General features: G+C 34.8%; 3 protein-coding genes across 18 annotated transcripts; 2 read left to right on the forward strand and 1 right to left on the reverse strand.

Annotated features, from left to right (window-relative positions):
- The first annotated feature begins 54 nt into the window (after positions 1 to 54).
- LOC136775258 (uncharacterized) lies at positions 55 to 16,559 on the forward strand. Of its 12 annotated transcripts, none has more exons than XR_010822914.1 (20): positions 382 to 490; positions 1,085 to 1,144; positions 1,225 to 3,501; positions 3,627 to 4,969; positions 5,029 to 5,114; positions 5,195 to 5,402; positions 5,906 to 6,012; positions 6,112 to 6,268; positions 6,456 to 6,594; positions 6,661 to 6,928; positions 7,036 to 7,205; positions 7,298 to 7,882; positions 7,969 to 8,379; positions 8,643 to 8,675; positions 10,385 to 10,627; positions 10,978 to 11,374; positions 11,505 to 11,581; positions 12,278 to 12,325; positions 13,105 to 13,191; positions 13,827 to 13,881. XR_010822914.1 is itself a non-coding variant. In XM_066729850.1 (19 exons), exons 2-19 carry the CDS (start codon positions 1,139 to 1,141, stop codon positions 13,902 to 13,904), a joined length of 6,672 nt encoding a protein of 2,223 aa, XP_066585947.1. In that variant the 5' UTR covers positions 55 to 176; positions 1,085 to 1,138; the 3' UTR covers positions 13,905 to 16,559. The 12 variants fall into 12 exon arrangements, 10 of the variants coding, with proteins under 10 accessions (XP_066585947.1, XP_066585944.1, XP_066585951.1 ...); XR_010822915.1 differs by having other exon boundaries at positions 12,281 to 12,325; XM_066729850.1 differs by lacking the exons at positions 382 to 490; positions 12,278 to 12,325 and adding an exon at positions 55 to 176 and having other exon boundaries at positions 13,827 to 16,559.
- A 97-nt stretch (positions 16,560 to 16,656) lies between these two features.
- LOC136775701 (tigger transposable element-derived protein 4-like) lies at positions 16,657 to 20,113 on the reverse strand. 2 transcript variants are annotated; one of them, XM_066730699.1, is made up of 6 exons: positions 19,989 to 20,113; positions 19,029 to 19,109; positions 18,769 to 18,945; positions 18,041 to 18,677; positions 17,021 to 17,919; positions 16,657 to 16,944 (listed from the first exon to the last, which is right to left on the reverse strand). In XM_066730699.1, exons 3-6 carry the CDS (start codon positions 18,929 to 18,931, stop codon positions 16,781 to 16,783), a joined length of 1,863 nt encoding a protein of 620 aa, XP_066586796.1. In that variant the 5' UTR covers positions 18,932 to 18,945; positions 19,029 to 19,109; positions 19,989 to 20,113; the 3' UTR covers positions 16,657 to 16,780. The 2 variants fall into 2 exon arrangements, with proteins under 2 accessions (XP_066586796.1, XP_066586797.1); XM_066730700.1 differs by lacking the exons at positions 19,029 to 19,109; positions 19,989 to 20,113 and having other exon boundaries at positions 18,041 to 18,693; positions 18,769 to 18,904.
- Positions 20,114 to 20,336: 223 nt separating this feature from the next.
- On the forward strand, positions 20,337 to 22,685 carry LOC136775702 (putative gustatory receptor 2a). 4 transcript variants are annotated; one of them, XM_066730702.1, is made up of 7 exons: positions 20,337 to 20,427; positions 20,497 to 20,850; positions 21,069 to 21,476; positions 21,537 to 21,794; positions 22,244 to 22,306; positions 22,400 to 22,492; positions 22,549 to 22,685. In XM_066730702.1, the coding sequence occupies exons 2-7, from the start codon at positions 20,521 to 20,523 to the stop codon at positions 22,603 to 22,605; spliced, it is 1,209 nt and encodes a 402-aa protein (XP_066586799.1). In that variant the 5' UTR covers positions 20,337 to 20,427; positions 20,497 to 20,520; the 3' UTR covers positions 22,606 to 22,685. The 4 variants fall into 4 exon arrangements, with proteins under 4 accessions (XP_066586799.1, XP_066586800.1, XP_066586802.1 ...); XM_066730703.1 differs by having other exon boundaries at positions 20,497 to 20,835; XM_066730705.1 differs by lacking the exons at positions 22,244 to 22,306; positions 22,400 to 22,492; positions 22,549 to 22,685 and adding an exon at positions 21,838 to 22,238.
- The last annotated feature ends 123 nt before the right edge of the window (positions 22,686 to 22,808 follow it).

Consider the following 22,808-nt stretch of genomic DNA (forward strand, 5'->3'; position numbering starts at 1 on the left):
TCTTGACGATCTTGACAATCGCCATTCGCCAATATACGCTGGGTGCTGACTGCTGGCCGCTGGCTGCTGGCGCTGCTGGCTGCAAGCTGAATGATATAGTATACTACCAATTGGCAGTGAGTGTTGACCCTAAGGAAAGATAAAAACCCGCGACGACGAAGGAAATGCTTATGCCTGTAGGTAATCACTAATCAGGTAATCAGTAATCACAGCACTCACGTTTTGAACCTGTAAAACTTGTTATAAGAATTATGAGCTGATGAGATTGAACAGAAAAGTTTAATTATTACAGTCACTGTTGCGCCCTCTGAGCATTATAATTATTTTGTTAGAATCGATACTCGCTTCTACAATAATCGATTTATACAGGATTGAAATGGACTCGTGCTTAGTTAGATGCAATATGTGAAAGTTATAGTTAGGTGAGTCAATGAACGATAGGAGATCCGAGCGCTCAGGGTCCAGCACAATCTTTGGATTCTCACAGCTGGTACATTGATTTGTGGCATATCAGTAAATAGATTTGTTATTACGATCATCGCTAGTTGCCTATGTGACGTGACATTCTTCCCAAAATTGCTCTTTCACGTTTTACGTTATATAATTTTAAGAATTTCTCACCATTTCTCACTTGCGCACATACGCCTTTTCCAATCTGTATACCATTCATGTCTTTTACTTTAACTTTCATTTATTTTCTTGGTTGAATAATGTTTATTTAATTGGGTAGGATAGCTTTTTCAGTTTTCAATTGTACTAACTTATAACTTATCTCCAAAAGTGTTTCGTTGAGAAAAGCATTTGGGAAAGAGCATTTATAATCAGTGATGGATATGTCATTTTTCTTTTACTTTGGCACTTTATTTTATGACGATTCTTTGCTTGCTTATGCTTTTATAAGATATTTGATACTATACAAAGCGTAAGAAAAAGCATTATTTTGTTTTGCTTTTTAATATTTCAAAGGTATCTCTTATATTATATATGGCTAGATAGTGAAATGTAGTAGTATTATGTAGGAAATAAAAATATTTATGCTAGAAACAAAATGGATAAATAAAAAAAGCTCTTATTTTCTTTACAGAAATTGATTAAATATTTATTAAAATACAGAGAAACTTTTGAGTGAGATAATATTATGAGTGTAAGTAAATTTGATAAATATTTGTGTATTTGATGATAATCAGAACTTAATAAAGATCAGTAATATTTCAAATATTTTAGAATCCTTATCGTGCAAGTCGTGGGAGAATACGAGGTGATCATTCAACAGGTTTAGGATATGGCACTCATAATCAGAATTCTTGGAACTCCATACATACAGATCAACCTAATATCAACACTTCTAACTTAAACGAAGCATGGGATAATAATGCATGGAACTGGGGTACAGACACCAATAATGGCTCTACAGCTGCAGGTGGTAGCAGAAACAATGTTAATGATTCATGGAATTGGAATGTTGATCAACAAGCGGATATTCAGCAGCAGCAGAATTTTGTACCTACATACCCTAATCAAGGACAAACTAGCAATGAACAATATTATAAAAATATCAATGGCAACAATAAATCAGAAATGTCAGTACCTCATGCAACGTTGGGTGCCAATATTCCATTGATGAATGCTAATAGTGAATCGAACCCTAATTATTCAGACCCTTATGCTTCTTATGGAAATTATGTTCAAACTCAACAATCACCTCCACCTCCCAGACCTAGCTCTGTTAAATCTACATCATCGGGATTAGCTGAACAAACAAATTGGAGTAATGAGCAGCAGTCACAACATTTTTATTACATGCAGCAGAGGCCTCCTTTAAATCAAGTTGAACAGTCTTTAAAATCTTCTGTACCAACACCAAATTGTATATGGACCAAATCCGATCAACAGAGTGATTTACAACCAACAAAATGGAAGTCATACAGTAATCAACAAACTGATGAAACTAGCAATGAATGGTCACATCAATCGGCTCATTCTCAGATACCACAAATACCATGTCCTCCTAAGGATTCTATCAATAAAGATCATTCTTTGTCTGTAAATCAAATTAAGCAACACGCGCAGGTTCCTCTGTCACCACAGCCCTATATGTGGAATAAGGCTGACCAGCAAAGTGCCTTGCAACAATCAAAGTGGAAATCTTACAGTAATCAACAAATTAATGAAGCTGGTAATGAAGTTCAGCATCAGTCTAACCAATCTCAGATGCCTCAAAAGTTTTGTCCTCCCAAAAAGACTTTTAATGAAGAACACTCTTCAGAATGGACTCAAGAAAATCAGCCTAACGAAGGGGTATATTGGCAGCATCAAGAACAAAATGTACAAAATCAATGGAGCAAAAATAATCATGAAAATAAATCAGCTGGTCAAATACCATCTTTGGCACAAGTTAATAAATCACATAGCGAAGTAAATTTATGGCAACAACAATCGGCAAATGTATCTAAGGATTTACAACAGAAAAATTCGCTAGTCGATCCTACTCAATGGCAACAGCAATTAAGAAGAGATAGCAATTTTTCAGATGAAAATACTGGTGGTAGGCAGCCACAGAACGCTACTGGCTTTCATTACTCGTTGCCTAGCGAAGCTCCAAAGTCAGAATCAAACACAAGTTTAGTTGGGTCTACAGAACAACATATTGAAGCCAAGCATGATAATAGTAATCTGCCCTATACCGATTCAACTAAATTAAGTGAATTATCGCAAGCGCACGATCATCATGACTGGACTCCCAAGCCTGAAACTGTATTGGCTACTAGAGGTGCAGAGAGTAAAGTCATTCAAGATGACAACTATGACTTTAATATTGAAACTGAGAGGCATTTGACTGGAGTAAGTGAAATAGCTACTGAAATTTCGCAAATAAGTCTTGAAAATACATCGAGCAAGGAGATTGCAAATCAATCCATAGAGCCACGTGCACTAGGATCCATAGAAGGACGTAACCAACACGGAGCTTCCAATTTTCATGCGCAAACTGTAAACACTTCAAGCAATGTTAATCTAAAATCATCAGATAATGTGTCAGGTACAGACCCCTCCCATTCCATTGAAAACAAGATCCCGAATCAAGAACCTGTAATTTCCAACATATACCAACATATTACAACTGCATCTGTAGATAATGCGTCAGGATACGACCAGTGGTATAATCGTAATGCGTTACCAATACAACAGGAAGGTGCATGGTATTCACAGGACAGAGCACAACCAGCTAAACAGTTGACTCCGGAACAGAACGTAGAAAATTATGAAATTATTCAACAAACATCGGATTTTGTTAATCTAGAAGTGGTTGCTCCGACTTTACAGGAGCGCGATGTTTACGGATCCCGAGATTCTATTAATAAAGAAACGTTAGGTAATGATCCTAAACCTTCGATTAATTCAAAAGAAGCAGTACGAGATTACAAGCAGGAAGCAAGTAATGTCGAAGTACCCAGTCTTCAACAATTAAATTTGCGTGCACAACCACCTCTTTTGTCAGAACAGGTAAATTTGAATTTTCTGGCTTTAATACCTAGAAGCTTTTTTAAACAATAAAATTCAGTTTTAGCTTAATAAATAAAAACTGGATATGAATGTTCTATTTTTTAATGAATATCTTTGAATTACAGATGCCTGATAATTATGAGTTTGCATCAAACGACAGAAATACATTCCTTGAGACTGGAGAGCTTACGGATTCACATCAGGATCACGAATCCATTCCACCAAGCCAGGACGACGAAAACGACGAAGTCCCCAACGACATTCCTTTCTTGCGAGAGGTACCAGGACAATCAAGCTCGATGGTTCCTCGCAGAAACGACCCAACGGGTCAAGAGCAGTATATTCAGGGTACTCAGAGACTTCCAGATCCCAGAAGAAACGATCCATCGGGCCAGGAGCACGGTCCTCAAATAAGAAGTCTACCGGAAAGAGCGGAGAGACGGGATGTTCCTTCTGGACAAGAAAGAAACCTTTCGCTTGCACCACGTGGAGATTCCGAAAACGTAGAACGTAGGAACGATCCTTCAGGAAGAGAACGGTCGCTACCTCCGCAACAATCTCGCAATGATCCTTCAGGAGAAGAAAGGATCGGCCTTCAATCGCAAATAATGCTAGATTCCAGCGACACTCGTGAGGTTCCAGGAAGAGGTTACGAGATTCAAGAACCCATTGCACAAGCTGACGGAAATCTAAGGCGGGTTCCTCGTGGCGTTTCGCCTAGTGATATCCTACAGCCTTTGGATGACAGGAGTACGAATCGAGTAGTCACTGGATCCCAGGAAATGTCGTCGGTAGCTTCGATGGCGATGCAAGAACAATTAAGCGATGGGATGAATAAAAGGGAGGAGGCTGTTGGTGCTTCAATGGGCGAGCCCCAAGGACTCCCTGGACTTCCAGCTCGTGACTCGTACGAAAACGAGGATGACGATAGATCCGCTATTAGTAGGGATGACAGCAGGGAGAGACACAGGGATTCCAGTTCCGAAAGGAGAAGATATGAATATGATAGAAAGGGGTCCTACTATGATCGGGAGAGGGAATACGATGACGATTACTATTATTATCGTCGTAGGGGTGATACTGAACGATCTTATCCACGCGATGATTACGATAGGAGAGATTTGTCATCTTATCGTGAAGATGATAGAAAGCATCACAGCCGAGATGACTTGGATAGGCATAGCAGGGATGATTTGGATAGAAGAAGCAGGGGTAAGGACGAGGCTGATGAGAGGGATGCAAGAAGAAGACCAGATGATCGTAAAAGAGAAAGAGTCGATGATAGACGCAGGGAGAGAGACCCCAGAGATACTAGAGAATACGATCCACGTTATCCTAGGGATCACAGAGACCCCAGAGATTATCTAGATCGTGATAGAAGGAGAGAAGATAGGCGATTGAGAAAATTTGATGACTATGAACGAGACTCTTATAGGAGGGAATATTATGATGATCCTTACAGCAAAAGGTGAACTTTTCCTTTCTATTATTTGTCTTATAACATTAAATTTTAAATCTTTCTTTTAGTTCTCGGCCTTCTAGCAGATCTTCTTACAACGATAGAGATCGGGAATATTATATGAGATCCAGGGATCCATATTATGGATACAATGGTGATAATTCATTTTACAGATTTTAATATTTATTGTTTTGTTTGTATTTTTTTATATTACTGTAATTTTTAATTCTGCAGGTTATAATAGCTATGATTATGCACATTACGGTAATAATTATTACGCCTATCTTGAAAATCTTAGACGAACTAATCCTGCTGCTTATTCCGAGTGGTATCATAAATATTATGCGCCTCAACATCAGCAACAGCATGTTGCTAGACCTGTTGGTAATTATCCGGAGGATAGAGCTAGCGTACACTCGGGAAGAAGCTCTTGTGATGACAGGTATCTTCTATTTTAGACTTTTTACTTTCTTATGTAAAAACTATTATCTCTGTACTAGTTAAAAATAAGTATACATTATTGGCAAATGTAGTAACCGTTGATATATGTTAGATCGTTAATGAACCCAAGCCCATGCTTCCATTCAACAAACCAGGCATTGTATGTATCTTATTTTGGGTACTCCAGAAGCTTTAAGAATGATTTAAGGAGAAATAGTTCGATTTGTCGCAATTTATTTGGGTGAATTAAATATATTGATAAAAAATTATAGTAGGCTAGTTATATCGAAAAAATATTTTTGCAAATACTTATATTTTTTCAGTAAAAAATTGCTATTTTCAAACAACTTCGCCTACCGCTTATGTATACCAACATAGAACGCTATTGCTTTGTTAGACAAATTCCTGTAGGCTATATGTATATTGATTTACTTTTCACTTTAATAATTTTTTATACGTTATTGCTAATATATTCTACCATTAAATGCTGTATTTTTTTTGCAGAACAACGAGTGATAAACGAGCCTTAGGAGATTTATCACTTAACGAAGATTCCACGATAGCCTCAGCTCGGATGACTCCGACTAAATTTTCTACTTCACATGCATTTGGTATGTATGGTTGATTATTTTTAATGGTTTAACTGATTTTTAATTTCTATCTCTTTAAAAATATTCTATGAGGTTTGTGATAATGTTTTCTGCTTTTAGGCTGTTTCTCAATTGGCTCATTATTACATGTACATCCCTCTTATCCTGCTGATGGTGAAAGAGCTAAAGTAGATATTTTCAGAATAGATACCTTACTAGGAAACGATTCTATTGCAAAAGAGCTCCGTGCTTATCCAGGACCACTTATCAAGCAAGTGTAATTAATATAAGAATAATCTAAGCATGTGTATTTTTCTTGTTTCATATTTCACAAAATTATTTCTATGTAGTTAATACATTATAATTTCTTTTTCATTTATACGCATGGTTAGAAAGATGATTAGTTTTATTACAGATTAAATGATCAGTTTACATATAATTGCATTGTTTGTTTTTTTAAGCAGAGGTGTAACGCATAAGAAAACAATAATTGAATATTGTGAAAACAAAATTAAGAAGGCAGCTTTAAATGAAGAAATTACCGAACGAGCATCATACATACTTTTATACGAATTAATGATAATGTTGATTCAACAAAATGGAGTAGGTTGCTTCTTATTATATAATACAGAGACGATTAAATTTTAAATAAAAAATATTTCATTACAGAATGTCGTTGGTGTAGATATAGCAACTTTGTTACTGAGGAACAAAGAAGCTTATCCTTTTGGGCAGAATAAATCGAAACTGTCACAATCCGAAAGAAGAGAGTCTGTAATTTCGCAAAGGTCCAGTGCAGCTGGCAGCGAAGGAAATGGTCACGAAACAACTCCGCCAACTGAAAAAATCGAAGCTACTAAGCAGAAAAAATCTGTCGAGGAACTAACTAATGAATTCAGAAACACTCTTCTTTATGGACTAGTTCAAGAAGCTTTAGGTATTAATAATATTTATAATTATTTCATCATTAAAGAAGTGATTAGAACGCACCTATCTTTTCATCGTCACTCCTATTTTAATGAATATGCTTCTGGATTCTTACAGAATATGCCATGAATGAAGGTTTGTGGGGACACGCTCTTTTCTTGGCTAGTAAACTGGAGAAACGAACCCATGCTTCGGTTATGGCTCGCTTTGCAAATAGTTTATCCCTTCACGATCCTTTACAAACTCTATACCAGTTGCATTCTGGTCGTATTCCTGCTATAGTTTCGGTAAGAGTTTTGTATTTCATAGATCGTTTGATATCGGAATAAAATAATATGCTTATGATATTCAATGTTATGAATATTTGGTTTATTTTTAGAACGTCAAAGATCCAGCTTCTGATGATTGGAGGCCACATTTGGCAATGATTATTTCAAATACCTCTTCTAATCCAGAAATTAATCGAAGATCCATAATGACTTTAGGAGATACGCTTTACGCAAAAGGAGATATTTATGCTGCGCATTTCTGTTACATTCTAGCACAGCTTGATTTTGGCAAATTTGGTGATAATGGAGTAAAACTGGTACTTATCGGCTCCAATCATCATAAGCCTTACTCTGAATTTTTCACGACTGAAGCTGTAATGCTAACTGAGATCTACGAATATGCGCGAAATCTGAGTGAGCCAGGCTTTACTTTAGTCGATTTGCAAAGCTTTAAATTTGACTTGGCGTTGCGTATGATAGATTATGGCCTGGTTGAGAAGGCATTATTGTACATAGAGCAAATAGCCATCAATATTGTTAACGAACCATCAAAGTACAAAAGACCATTTATCAACGCAGTATATGTTATGGGAGATAGAATTAAATATCACGATCCAGTGTGCAAAGATGCAGTCGAGGACGTTGGAAACCTCATTTGGCTTAATAATCTAGCAGAAATAGTGGATAAGTGTCAGGTAAATATTGGTTAATTAGTTTACACTTTCAGGGTAAAGTCAAGGTTATTGCAATATTTCAATAAAAATATCTACTTTAATTATAGACTGGAGAAATTTTCGAAGATGAAGCTTGTAATTCTCAGGTAATTTTGGCGGAACAGCAAAATTATATTAACAAACAGCAGACACAACAGGAACCGTGGAATATTCATCAGCCAGAATATAGAAATGAACCAACTTCAATGTTGGAAGTGCCATCAACAGATATGCAAACAGAATGGCAGCCTCTATCATTACCTACAAATATCCAAGAAACACACGACCAGAGCTCTCAGTATATTAGGAATGATGAGACAACGCAATATTCACAAGCACAACAGGATTATTGGAGTCAACAATCGTATTATCAACCTAACTATGGAAATACATCTAATTGGCAACAACAATCCATACAAGCACAAGTAGAGCAAACTGATGTTGATGGGTCTCAGCAACAAGAGAAATGGAACTATGAGGTATACTAATTATTATTTATTAACATTACTAGCCCTTTTTTTCCTGCTTGGCGCAAGGATTTTTTTAAAAACTCTTTTGTCAGAGCTCTATCGATCCGTTGAATCAAATATCTAAATTGATTAGAATAATTTTGGAATATTTACTTAACATTGTTACGTTCCTTGAAAAGCCTTGACGCTATTAATTTGTTTGTTTATTTGTTGTTTTTTTTTTATATTTTTTAAATTAATGCTTTCACTTGTTAATGCTCACATCTGGACAGTCTGAAAAGGAGGAAGAAACGGCTACTTCCGAAGTAAGTAATTGCAAGAATTATGCAGATAAAACTTTCAATTCTGGAATTGGTAATAACTCTTTGCGACGGCGTCATGTTGCAAAAAAAAGTCCCGTTAGTAATAATTTATTCGTTAGAGATAATGATGAAGTCAAACTAACACATGAAATATCATCAAATTCAAATGTAGAAGGCGAATTAAAAAATGAGGAAAGAAGTGGAAGGTCACCGAAATTAATTAAATATCCCAGAATTACGATGCCTTATCCAAGTATAATTAAAAATAAGAATATTACAAGGAAAATACAAAAAATAGATCCTAGATATGTGAAGCCACCAACCTCTGCAACTCCAATTTTTTTGAAATGCAAAGTTAAAGAAAAAATTAAAGAATCGGGCACGACAGAGCAAATAGATTCTGAGATAGAAAGAAATTCACGCTCGTTACAGACTTCTGATTTAGATATACAACTTGGTCAGTTTGACTTAGAAACGAATATCACGCCGCAACTTTATTTGGATAGCGAAGATAGATCGATCGTAACTTGTGAAGAAAATCAAACTTTGAAAGATTATTGCAATTTTGACGAGAAGAAACGTTGGAGAGTAGCTCCGCAGCTGCGAAGAAAGGATGTCATTTATGATTCTGTGGATTCTTGGTCCAATCCGTCTAAGAGGAAACTAAACTTTACTTATAAGCCAGTTATATTCGGTGGAACGTTTCCAATAGATTTACCTGTTAGAGATATTCAGTCGAATAATTTTCTTGACAATGTAGCTGCGCAAAGAAACAAAAAAATATCGAGAACTTTCGATATTGATTATCCAATTGATGACAAGTGATCACTGTGTGAGAGAAAAATGCTTTTATATTCTGATTTGTGTATGTTTTCATCATTATATATTTTCTGATAATAATTTAACAGACTATTAACTGTAAAACATGCTGTGCGGTCAAGTCAATCTTATGAATAATACAATAATTTAGTGTGCATTATTTTACTTGTGATTTGTATATCCAGTGTAAAGGTATTTTATTATGTTTGGTAGATAAATGCATACATAGAGTAGGGAAAAAGATTTGAATTCATAGAAAAGAATATATTTCATTTATGGTTTTTTGTACTAATTAAAAGTAAAAGCATATAAAAAAAGTAGCAGTAATACAAGAAAATAGAAGTAGGCTTGTTGTTATTATTGAATAATAATAATGTATTGAAACTATTTTTAATTATAATATTTTTTAATATATATATATATATATATATATATATATATATATATATAATTTAATAATTTTCGTTATTGATTTCTATACTTAATAATATATATTTGCGGTCTAATATTTAAATATATTAGATGTATAAGTAAACATATGTGAGACTGAAAATATCATATGTAAAATAAACTATCTATGATGTTGTTTATACAAGTGTGTTAAAACTTTTAGACTATTATAACATTAAAGGGACGATAAATTTTTATTTTATTGCCTGTTTAGTCTCAAAAGCTGCTAATTATTATTCCAATATTTCGCAAATATCGAAATCGTAAGGTTTTAATCCTTTATTGAAGGTTTTCAGTGAGTCAATGAACTAATTATATGCATGGATTTTTGTGTGAATAAACAAAATATACAGACCGTTTATTGAATAATAGTGTTGCACTAGAAAAGCAGAAACTTTGCAAGAGCCAATTTGCGCGATGATGAATTATATATTTGATTTTAGCAAATGCAGCCAACGATATCTATGACACCGTCCCTCGGTAAGCAATATGATCCACTTGAGGAGTTGGATGCGCTTGAAACATCGAAAACGCCAAAACCCGCATCAGAGGCTAAAAAGACACCGGACAAAACGACTGAAAATAAGTTATCCAACAGTGGAAGTTCCTGGTTTGGAGGATTATTCAGTAAACTTGCTCTGAAGCCTAAAAATCAGATGATACTGCCAGACGATAGCAATCCTGCGGTAAGAACATTAACAAATAAGCTCCTCTATACTTCAGATGAAGAAATTTTTAAACGTGCTTGAACATCTCCTGTCGTTAAGGGCTCGCGTGGATACTTGTGGTAGTTGGTCGCCAGTTTTAAGGTAGAAGCTACATACAGGCCAGTATATGCAACGTTTGAGATAGTATTAATTCAACTAACATGTTTTTAGTATTCTATAAATCACTATTAACATAAATGACCAAATAACACAAACGTTGCTCGAGCCCTTGGTAAAAACTTGGTAAAATGTTGTTTTGATTTTGAAGATTGAGTTAAATTTTTTTTCTAGTCTTCATGATTATAATTATTTTGTTGGGTATATTGCAGATTGTATGGGATCCAGTGGCGAAAAAGTGGATGAACAAGGATGAGGATGGGGATAATGCTTCTGGATCTTTGGCACCACCGCCAAAAGCAACCGATATGGCATACAGAAGCAGCTCTATCGAGCAACTTCCATCGATGCATCAACAGATGGTCCAAGGAAGCACGCCTTACGAGGATACTGCTGCTTCGATAAATAGTACAAAAATAGTAACAGGCAGCAACATGTTTAAGCTACAGAAGGGAAGAAGTATGCGTGCAAATTATGTAGATGTAATGAAGACAAATGGTGTAACGAATAGCGTAACTACAACGGCTCTTACAACTATTCCAACTCCTGCAACTTCTCCTGCGTTACCTATGGCTACCTCGTCACCACAACTATTCGTTCCAGCTCCAGGTAAATTTATTAAGGATTTAACTTGGATCCTACCGAATAAATACTTTCGGATATATGATTTTCCAAATTTTTTTTTTTTTCGACAATTTGTCACTTGAATGTATTTTAATCAAATTTTTGCTTCTTACAGTTAATGACCCGAGTGCTCCTTTAGACTTCTTAACACTGGGCCCGACCTCTGCTCCTGTAGATTCTGAAAATCAAGGGGTAAGTTTACTACGATAAAGTATATTACATTTCTGATGTTCGGTACCCTCTTTTAGTCTTTATGATCGTGACATACACGCAACATTATTAGCGATACAGTTTCATATCAATGTACAACTTAATACAAGTTCCATACTCAGTGTTCTTACTTTTATTTTGTTGTGGCTGCAAAGATGCTGTTCTGCAGCTTTTACTGCTGCCTCTTGACAAGTGTTTTTTCCTCTCCTCTCTTTTGTTTTGAAACTGTACTCTAATGTTTAGGCATAGCTTCTTTGTTAGGCATTACAGTAATTGTTAAAATTTGTGTTTCTTGTCTTACCCCTAGTATTGTGTCTCTTGTTCACCGACAAAATTTATAATTTCCCCTCTTAATACAAACTTTTGTTAACTTGCAACCTCAATATAATTAATCTATCAAAAGTTAAATGTATATCTTTGCAAGAAAATGGATAATTGGAAATTATTTACAACAAAACTCGAAGCACTATTAAATTACTAGCTTGTTAATTAATAAAATTAATGTAGTAGCTTTTATTTATTCTATTATCTATACTTAATTTTGTGTGGAACTAATCAATTTATTATCTTACTGATATTGATCGATTAAAATAATTTACTCTGATATTAAGAGTTTTGTATATATCTCTATTAGAAATTTCTATTTAATCAAGCTGTCTCTTTATTTTCTTTCACAAGCAGTCGGGGAAGCAGATAGATGTAGCCAAATAATAATATTTGCCAATAGTAAGGAACAATCTTTAATTATTCAATGTATAAATTTGGTATGCATGCTTTTTTGTATTTTGCTTTCTGTTCAATGTGCTTTATGTATACCGTTTTTAATCGATTTTTATGCTAACCCGTTATATTCCATCAACATGCATTATGCAAAACAAGCTAAATGATTTAATAAATTTAATAAATAAACATTAAAGAAAACGACTCCATATTTGTATATAATAACAACATATCGGTCGTCTATGAAAATCTAGATTCAACATGTACACTGCTGAATATATATTTTCAAAGACTGCCACAGTTCTTCTGCTTTCCACTTTTATAAACTATTTCTATCGCTTTGTGCTTAATTTGCTTAGCATCATTTAATAATCCTAACATGCGTCAGGGTTCATTAGAAAACATTGAAAATGATTATTTATAGAAATTACATTCTGTAATAATTACAGCATGATCGTTTATTTATATTTATTATATTTGTAGATCCACTCTGCAATACCGATATGCTAACAAACCAAAAAATAAACTATTTTGGCATTCTGTCAATAGTTACAAATCTCTCCTAAATTTCGTATAGAATGAGATTTGGTATTTATTATTATAGAGCTTAATTTTTTATTACATAAAAATTTGTCGGAAATCAATATTATTATTTTTACAACATTATTGTCAAATTGGTATTGCATTTTTTCCAATGTACGTGTATTCTTAAATTTATAGACGTACATTTTAAATAATAATAATAGGGACTATCGGTTAGTGAGACAATTGTATATTACGTATAGTTTTCTCGATGGAGCTCAACCAGCTCGTTATCGCGAGAAGTGCAGAGCTACACTATGAGGGATCAGTGTCTCCTTCAACGAAACAAGGTAAAAAGATAAATCACATTTTCTTTCAAAAGAAATCTCCATTTGATTCTATAAAATACTTTAATTATCAGATATCTACAATTTTATTAATCATTTACATTGTTAGCCTCTCTTTAGAGTCTGAAACTTCACAATTCATTATTCTTGCTTTTCATTGATGATGCAGCTTAAATCTGATTTCATTCTTATTTTGCATTTGGCATAAGGGAAGAATCAAGGCAAAGCTTGGTGTTGGATATTTTTATTATTCTTTCGTTATATCACTGCTTTTCTTACTACTTTATTGAACGCCAATAGAGATAGATCGAAAGCCAATTTATGATTATAATAATGACAAAATTGATTTTGTTTGTGCGAGGCAGTGTGAAAGCTATTATATCTTTGAAATAATTAAATAATAGTCGTAAGGAGTTCAGTGGGCCCCCTTTTCATAAAAAATAAACTAAAAAATTGCTGATCTCATGGAGTCCAGATGTATTCTGGCGACACAAGTTAGCGATTGAGAATGGTCTGTTGAAAACGTTTATTCGAGAAGCTAAGGAGGGCTCTTCTGGACCCTGAGTGACCATTATCGTTTAATCTTGCTACATTTAATATTTCAGATGCCATTACTAATATATTTATATGTTCTACAGGGACCAATGGTGTTCAATCCTGCTGACGTAAAAAATCGTCCAAGAAATTTGTCACATAATAAATATCCTCCACGATAAACTTCAAAGGCATGTTGGAGATGATCAATTGTACAGAAATCATTGTAAAAAATATTACATTAAGAATATGGCCCAAGATGTAAAAGCCGTATCAGCGAGACGATTTAAAAATGAAATCTTCGTAGGGATGCTAGAGCGATGGAGCTAACTCTTTTTCTGCATATGAGCATGATTACCTTATAATTTAAGTGATTAGGTAAACAAAATACAAAATATTTCGTTTTTAAAGATTCTTTTAAATCAGAACATGTAGACAACAGTAAAACTATTTATAAAATAGCTCAGTACAAGAATTTATTCCTGTTAACATGTATTCACATGATTTATTTGTACAAACTTTGCTTACACGCAGTGCTTTAATTGGTGTAAACTTGCGCATTTGTTTCACCTATTTAATTAGAGTAAATCAAATATTTTTTATTTCGTTCAAAAATATTATATAATAATTAGGAGCTCCATAACTAGTAATTGAAAATAGACTCAAGTACCAATTTACCTAACAATAATTTTTTAAATAATTGTGTGTAGTTAGGAAAATATCGAAATTCTTTCGACTAAAGACGTGGCTAAGACGAACGTTTTAAATTGCATCAACATTATCGAATATTAAAATTTTGATTGCGTTCAGGTTATACGCGTGAGAACCTGTGCGCAGTTTATCAGTGAAATATTCTAAGATTACTTAGTTTTAGTGATTTGCTGTTAGTATCGTACAGTAAGCTTTGTAATTGAAAGAATTTATTAATAAGTGGTCCCCCTCGGTGTGTGCTGCTACTTAAAGTCTGATTTTATATACTGGCAAGGGATATCAGAAAAATCCGTGAATAAGCTAGGTATGTTAGAGATATGAAAATTTTATGGACCTTGTTGATAATTTTGTTAAGGAATATTATAATAAGTGCAGAGATACTGTTATTACCAAATTGGTTTATTACTATAAGCCAATCAATGCAATTTAACTGCCAATATAAATGATTATTAGGGAAGATATTTTTAAACCATGTTTACTGATTCTACCTACTAGGCTTATTTCAATATCTATTCGTAAATTATCACTGAAATATGTTCTGTAAAATATTTTATCTTAATTTGTCAAATTCCCATTTAATTATCCAACTTGCTTCGTATTTCATCGAGGCTATATTAGCAGAATCACATCTAAATTGTTTATGTTATTAGAGAGGGCACTATTGAATTTAAAAATTATTAATTTAGGATTGTTTTTGTAAGAGTGTATTATTTCACATCAATCAACAGCTTGATAATTCTATAGAATTCCACTGATAGATATTAATAAGTAATTGTGTTTGCTATTTTTCCTCTTTCTAACGATAATAAAAGAATATATATATATATATATATATATATATTTCTTTTCAGAGATATTTGAATTTATGTAAATTAATCAAGCGTGTTCTCATTGAGTTTGTACTTTGAGGGTTACTGGGAGCGCTAAATTATATCTCATTTATTTTACCGAATATGTAAAGTTAGAACTTTGATTAAAGTAAATATTTTTAGTGATTATATTTAAAGTTGGAGCGAAGCAGGTTATTTCTCTGGTAAAAAGTATGGAGATATTTTATGCTTAGAGACAGATTGTATATTGTAAAGTGTACAAAAACGGGGTCATACTTAATTTGTCAATAATTCGCGAAGGCCTAATGTCATTTGCCGCAAACTTTATTATGATTGTTGTGCAAAATTTCTAATTGCACTGTTAATTTTATAACTGACTTTCTATCGTTTCTTTATAATTTATGTCGTTATCAGTGTTAATAATATTTATTGAATATCAGTTTCTTGTTTTTGGTTTAAATGTATTTGTACGTTTAGAGTAATCATTATTTCAGAACATTTGATATATCCTCTCATTGAAAACTATTATGAATTTGTTATTTTTTGAAGACATCGTATCGGTGTTGTAATGGAATTGTGTTAATGGCAAATGACATTTGGAAATACTGGTAATAATAATGCGTGCAATTCAAACTTCCCTACGCACTTAATTTGTGCTCCAGTTATTTCTATTGATTATAAATATATCCATGTACTACGTTATATGGATGGATATAAACAAGTGGCATTTGGTACATGTAAACCAGCTAATGCAAACTTTGTCTTCTGATTGATCGAGACTTCGGGCGGAAATAGGTGCAATTTACGAATCAATGTCTCTGAGTTATTGGTACGACTCGTCACAAACATCTAAAGCTAACTTGTAGGTAGCTAGTTAGTTTACAGGCGCTCTATTTTTCTTCTGATTTTGGTGCAAACAAGGTCCGTCCGAAAACTCGAGTGATAAGCGTATATCGTATCCTGGAATGGAAGTGAAATGATAAGCGAAAAAAAAGAATGAAAAAAATATACGTAATAAGACTAGTGTCGAAGCTGAATAGAAGTATTATGCGAATTGTACGTTTTGTATGTATAGAATGGTTTATAAGCGATGCGTTTTGGCTTGATGTAACATATTACTATTTACACTTATACATAAGATTCTCGATTCGGAATTCAGTAATTACGTTTATGGGAAATGTGGAACATAAGAAATGATAAATGTAAGCTGTATATTATCAATATTATAACTATTGTCATCAACATTATTGCTATGGTAATAAAGAAGAATAAAACTAAATTGTTAGTCCAATTAAATCAATATTGTTGTTTTTATCCTCAATTTTCTTGATAATATTCTTGGTGAATATAAATTACTGCAAGATAAACAATTGTGGAATTTTCAGCAATAAAATTATTATACCAGCATATATTTATTACTGAACAGAGTATACAAGAAATAATGGTTAACTTTACAAAAATTTATTGAATTATTGAAGATATTCTAAAATTTATTCTTTCTCCCGAATGAGCACTATTTAATTCGTTGGGGAATCACTGGACGATTTCGATTTGATAGTGAAAATGGATTCTTTTTCTTGCTTATCATCTTCCAGCATTTTCTTCTCCGACCTCGGGGAGTCGTCTCCTTTTTTCCGCTTGCCGTATCTAACTTGATCTTTCATTATTTCTAAATCTCCGTCTGTGGCAAAAATCGATAATAACAATAACAAAGGTTTTGGAATAATAAAACTATGATATAAAATAAATTAGGAGACCTCTGGTAGATGACGATAAATTAGAGATCAAAGTCTGGTGATGTTCGTTAGTGGAAAAATGGAGGGTCGTCGGCATATTGGTAATTGGTCGTTGAGAAAAATTGGATGGAGGTACTCTCTGTTTGTTTGCTTTCGATAACTTTCTCTTTATTTTCAAATTGTGGTTGTAAACCTTCTCGACTAGTTTTCCAACATAGAGCTCAGCGACGGATGAAAAATAATCGAAGGAGTGATCACTGACAGTTGATAAACAATCCACAATGTCGAGAAGGGTTTTTCTAACTTGTTCATAAACAGCCTGGTTTCTATGGTTATCCCGACGATCCTGACTCATCGATTCCTCACTTATCACATCTTCTAAATTCTTAGCATATAAATTACAAGCTTCTGTTGGTTCCCTGTTCTCATGGTATTTCTCGTTAGTGGGTGTTTCAACGTGTGGTTCATGAGGTGTTTCATGATCGTTGGTGGTACTTATGACGACACTGTCAGGAATTTTTTCGAGCGACGAATGCTCAGAGAAATATTGTTTCTCGTCAGAAAATGCAAATCGGTCCAACGAACTTATTTTCATAGCGCTACTGCCAGATGATTTCGACGAATCATCAGCCTGCTGAGAATTGCAGCAGGGCGATGGCAAGAGAGATGTAGTTCCACGGCTGCTGCTGGGTGATAAATCATCGTCGAACGCGACGTACTTCCGGAGGGAGAATCCTGGCTCGGCGTCTTTCCAATTGTCATGATCGATCTGCAAGAGACTGGTGTCCGTTCTGAAAGTGGTATTTTGGAAAGAGGCAATTATCAATTCTTGGGGAACTTCCTCCCAGGATGCGATGAGAGCACCGAGAACGTCATTTCCGGCCCATTGGAGTCTCTCTTCCTTCTCAACTGCTAGAAACCTGAAGCGTAAAAAGCACAAGTGACTGACTGTTCGCTGTTGTACAGACAGCAGACAGGTTGAATTTTTTAGTGTATCGATTCGATCTAACTTAATCTAACGCAGTATGCGCGCGTGTTTACTTTTTTCTGTAAGCCATTTCGAAAAAGCGACAGATGTCGCCCTTTAAAGGCCTTAGGAGTGGGGGGAAATCTCTCGGAAAGTAAAGGCAGCTGATATTTGTACAGATATTCGCGTCGTTGAAGATACCGATTCTATCCCTCTGCAGCAGTAGGAGAATTCGTCTGTTGCGCTGGATCAATTCCTCATTAAATTTCATGATCCAGGCTTTAAATAGGTGATCGGGAAGGCGAGAAACATTATCAGGCCCAAGGGACGTGCGGTATATGAGGTGTTCGCCATTTTGGTCAATTGCAATTAGGTTAGATTTGGCATCTTTATGAACGATATCATAAGTACTGGAAGGCTCACATACAAGAAGGGGACGCTTTTCATCACCCGAGGAATTACAGCATAGTAAAATTCCTATTTTCTTGAATTCCTCTGCTTCCGTGGAGTCCTCGGGCGACGCGTTCCAGTACATTGTTAGTTCCTCCAGCTGATAGAAATCACGATGTTTGTAATTTGTTATTCGAGACCTCATTATCTCTATCCATTTGTGGTAATCGGAAAATATGGGTCCGTCGCAAGTTTTCAGTGTTGTACTAAAACCGTTCTTCTTAAGAAAGCTTGTTATCCAGTTATCGGAACACTTAAAGCCTGTCAAGACGGAGATCTGATTTAGGTTAAAAGAAACAACTTTTTATCGAAGATTTATTTAGAACCACTTTAATATACTATATTGTATTACCTTTAATTCGATACTGTTTGGTCACTTCCAACGCTTTTTCTTTCAAAATTTGCCTGTTGAGTAAATCATTACTGGCGTGCCTCTCGCAAATCCACTTCAAAAGATCTTCTTGTATCCTACTCCTCTTTTTCTCCCTCGATAAACTCGGCTTGCGTGGTGGCATTTTCTCTAGTAACCCTTAATTTTTCAATAATGCGATCAGTTGTATAGCAATATAGCAATTAATGAGTTCGGGACAATTCACCATCTTTTTTATTTACCTAGTTGCACTTGGACAATTATCGATCCGCCTCACTGCCTCATAACTCGCTCGACTGCTGCTTGACAATTTTATTATTATGCTAAACGCACACATATATAAATATAGTATATGTATATTCCAAGATCCAAGTATTCACTTTCCCTCTTTGAAGAAAGAAATAAACCTCGCACCCCCACTACTATATTTCGTACTTGGCGAATTTCACGTTTTATTAAAATTCCTTAGAAATTTTAATATATCTGGTGTGGCAAGAAAAATTTTCAAACGGCAAACTAGTCGAGTTTACTTTTAAAATCCGCGTAAATAATTATAATATATCTTTTAGCCAGTATTGTTTTTTTTTTCTTTTAATGTGAATATTTTATCCAAACCTTTGAGGCGGGGCGTGGGGGCAGTTTAAGAAAGAAAAAGAAAATAATTATACCTACGAAGTAAATATGCCAATTTCTTTGCGGCTTTATCGATCGTTTATTTGAAAATGATGGACTAGATTTTGTAAAAAGTGTTTTTGTGTCATTTATTGTTATGATAAAAATGGCACGGAAATGCAAAAGAGTCGACTAAAAAATAATTTAACAGATCTTCTGAACGATGCGTATGGCGTGCGACGTGAACTGTGTCAACAACTTTTCGTTTGAATAATACATGAATTTACCACAATAGATAGATATCGTCCCCGTCCTGAGCTGTCACTCGAAACGTTCGCGAATTATCAGTGAAAATCAAGAACAGCGAAATGTTGTCAAAACAGCATAATTAAGAAAAATATAACCTGCACATTTGATTACAAAACAATTCCAAATTTTCGTTAATATATCTTCCAAGAAACTATATATTTATCAAACAGAATTAATTATAGTCGTGTAGAGTAATCGTTTGTTTAAAAGAATCTTGCAGTATTTTATCGAGTGTACGATGATTCATAGCGTCCTGACATGGAAAAATATTAAAAATATACTATCGTCCTCTGCTCTGGGTGCTGCCACTGCTTGCCAGCCAATAGGTTCCCAGTTGCCACTTGCCACTGTTGCCTTACTACATGTAACGAGCGTCTACCGCACTAATAGACAGTCAACGTTGAACGTACTATACCAACCACGATTTACATCGCGCGAATTCGAATATCTATCTACCTGCACTAGTGTGCACTGAGTATATTTCTATCTTCTGTTTTCACACTAATAATAAAAGGATACAAATACACTCAGTACACACTAGTACATATAGCCTCCGAATTCACGAACGACACAAGTCACGAGCTGAACTGAACTGCCTTTGCTGCCGCAGGCATGCACCGAGCAAAGATTCCACTTTGAACGGCCGTATTTATATATTTGCACGACTTTCAATGAAAAAAATATTTAATGTAGTAGCGTGAGAGAAAATTATAAGAAAAAGTAAGTGTATCTTATTTGCTCGATCCTACTCGTTACGGTGTGTTCTTGTTTATATTAATTGAATTGCAGAATAATAAGAGGGAATTGTTCCGGATGGATCTGGAAAAACTTTTCAATGTGGAGGATACATTTGCCACGGCGACGAGGGTTAAAAAAAAGCGTTTGAAAAGGCTTCGAGGCCCTGACTCGCCTCTCTGCACGACGCTTTACCCAATGATATGTATGATGAGAATTTTTGGCCTTGCTCCTTATGGCTATTGCGAGGACCGATTGGTCCCTTACAATTATTATCTCAGCTTCTCGTTGATAAGCGCATCCCTCTATACCTATATTATATATGTGGTTTACGTTAGATTTAACGGATTAACACGTGATAAGCCTCTATTGGGTAGCACGGAGACCGTAAAGGTAGTCAGGGAAGCCGTGAGTAATGGCCAGTTTCTACGTCTGTTTGTCTAAAGTCAGTTGCATAAATGTTACAACGCTGTGTCGCTGCTTTATGTTCATAAATTTTGTTGATTGGTGTCGCACCGAAATTATGTCAAACTTGCCATTACGTATAGCTGTAGCATGCAATTAATCGTGACGAAACTAAACATAGTTCCTCTGTTTATACTCACAAAGTCATAATATTTATGCAGGTATTCTCGAATTATTTTGTGGCCTTGTTCGATATCATCCATACCATAACGTATCGACAGAGGTTCGTTAGGATCTGGAATATTCTGCAGGACTTTGACGAAAATGTGAGGCAACTTGGTTATCCAGGCAGTGAAAAGAATACGAAAATATGGGCCTGGGCCATCGTGGCATTTCATACTTTGATCTGGACACTGGTCAACCGAATGGGAATGTATGCCTTTGGGGAAAAATGGATCTATAATTTTTCCTATATGCTTATTTATCTGGCCACATTTGTTTCTGTCTACAAATTCGTTGGGATGGTGCTACTACTTGGACAGAGATTTAAACATTTGAATAGTATTGCCGAACGAAACATTCCACCTAGAATCGTTGACAATGAAGCCGCGTCGATTCTCGGCATCAAGGTTTTATAGTTTAATCGTATTTCCACATAGTATATCTATAGTAATTACATTGTATTGCAGACAATTGAAAATTTGCATAATGATTTGATGATTGCTGGGGAGGAATTGGCTTTGCTGTATTCCTGGTGCCTAATTTTTTGGTTAGGCAACCTCAGTATTCACACAGTTAGTAATATTTTCTTCATCATTGATTGGCTAATGCCCCAAGCATGGGAGAACGTCACTTGGTCACTGATATTTTGCCTGAACATTTGGCTAGTTGCTTTTGTCTCCCAACTTATCGCGTTAAATTTCTCGTGTGACTATGCCTCGACCGCGGTAAGTCCATTGTTCAATAGCTTATAATCAACTCAATATATAGTACATACATATAGGTATGTAAGGTGGCCGGACAACCGACATCGATGCTGTTCCCTGCCCTGACAGTCCTGGCACGTAGGTAAACATAGGCAAACAGCTCTTTCTCGAAGCCTCCACCATAAGTAGCCTGCATGCAGCACTCAACAGTTTCAGGCTCAGTACATGAATGTAAGAATGAAGGGTACAGGGAAGGGATAGGGATGAGGTATAATTAGTGATGGAGGAATATTAAGGTCTCTGGGAATGGAGAATAAAAGCAATCTTTCTTGTAAACCTACTTGAGGAAAGAAAAGGAAGAAATACTGTTATTTTACGAATTTATGATGTCGATGCCGGACACCTTACCTACCACCCTATTGTGTATACTACAAATACATATATAAACAACGTTATTTATCTATACACAGGCAAATGCCATACGTCCTATTATGATGGAATGGCAATTGCAACTCAGCAGACATAACAAGGATGTATGTACGCGCGTAATTCTTTTCTAATATTTACTTATACTTGTGAGAGAAATAACAACAAATTTCTTATTTTTTCCTTGGTCTTTCAAACAGATCAGCCCAAAGACTACTTTGCATTTTATCAATCGTACTTTGCAGTTTTCAGCAGCTGGCTGTTTCTCTGTAGATTTGCCTTTATTACGTTCGGTGAGTATCTTATTAGGTATCACTTAACAAGAAAAATTTGAGACATTTGATTTCAGATAGCTGCTCTTCTATCAACGTATTTAGTAATATTATTACAGTTTCCTGCGCAATGATTATACTAATTTTATCGATTGTCACAAACAAATATTTGATATTAAAATTTGCTTTATTGATAAAAAGAATACATGATCACATTTGTCACAAAATTTTGTGTTTATATTATACTATAGGTATAGGCGCATCTTATACTATGATTACGAATTTATGCTAATGATAAACAATTTCTACGTAGTTGAGCTCTTACTTTATATTTTAT

The sequence above is a fragment of the Prorops nasuta genome, unplaced genomic scaffold, assembly GCF_024137725.1.
Source record: "Prorops nasuta isolate Cenicafe-Biocafe unplaced genomic scaffold, Cenicafe_Pnas_1.2 PNAS00008, whole genome shotgun sequence".
Classification (NCBI taxonomy): Eukaryota; Metazoa; Arthropoda; class Insecta; order Hymenoptera; family Bethylidae; genus Prorops; species Prorops nasuta.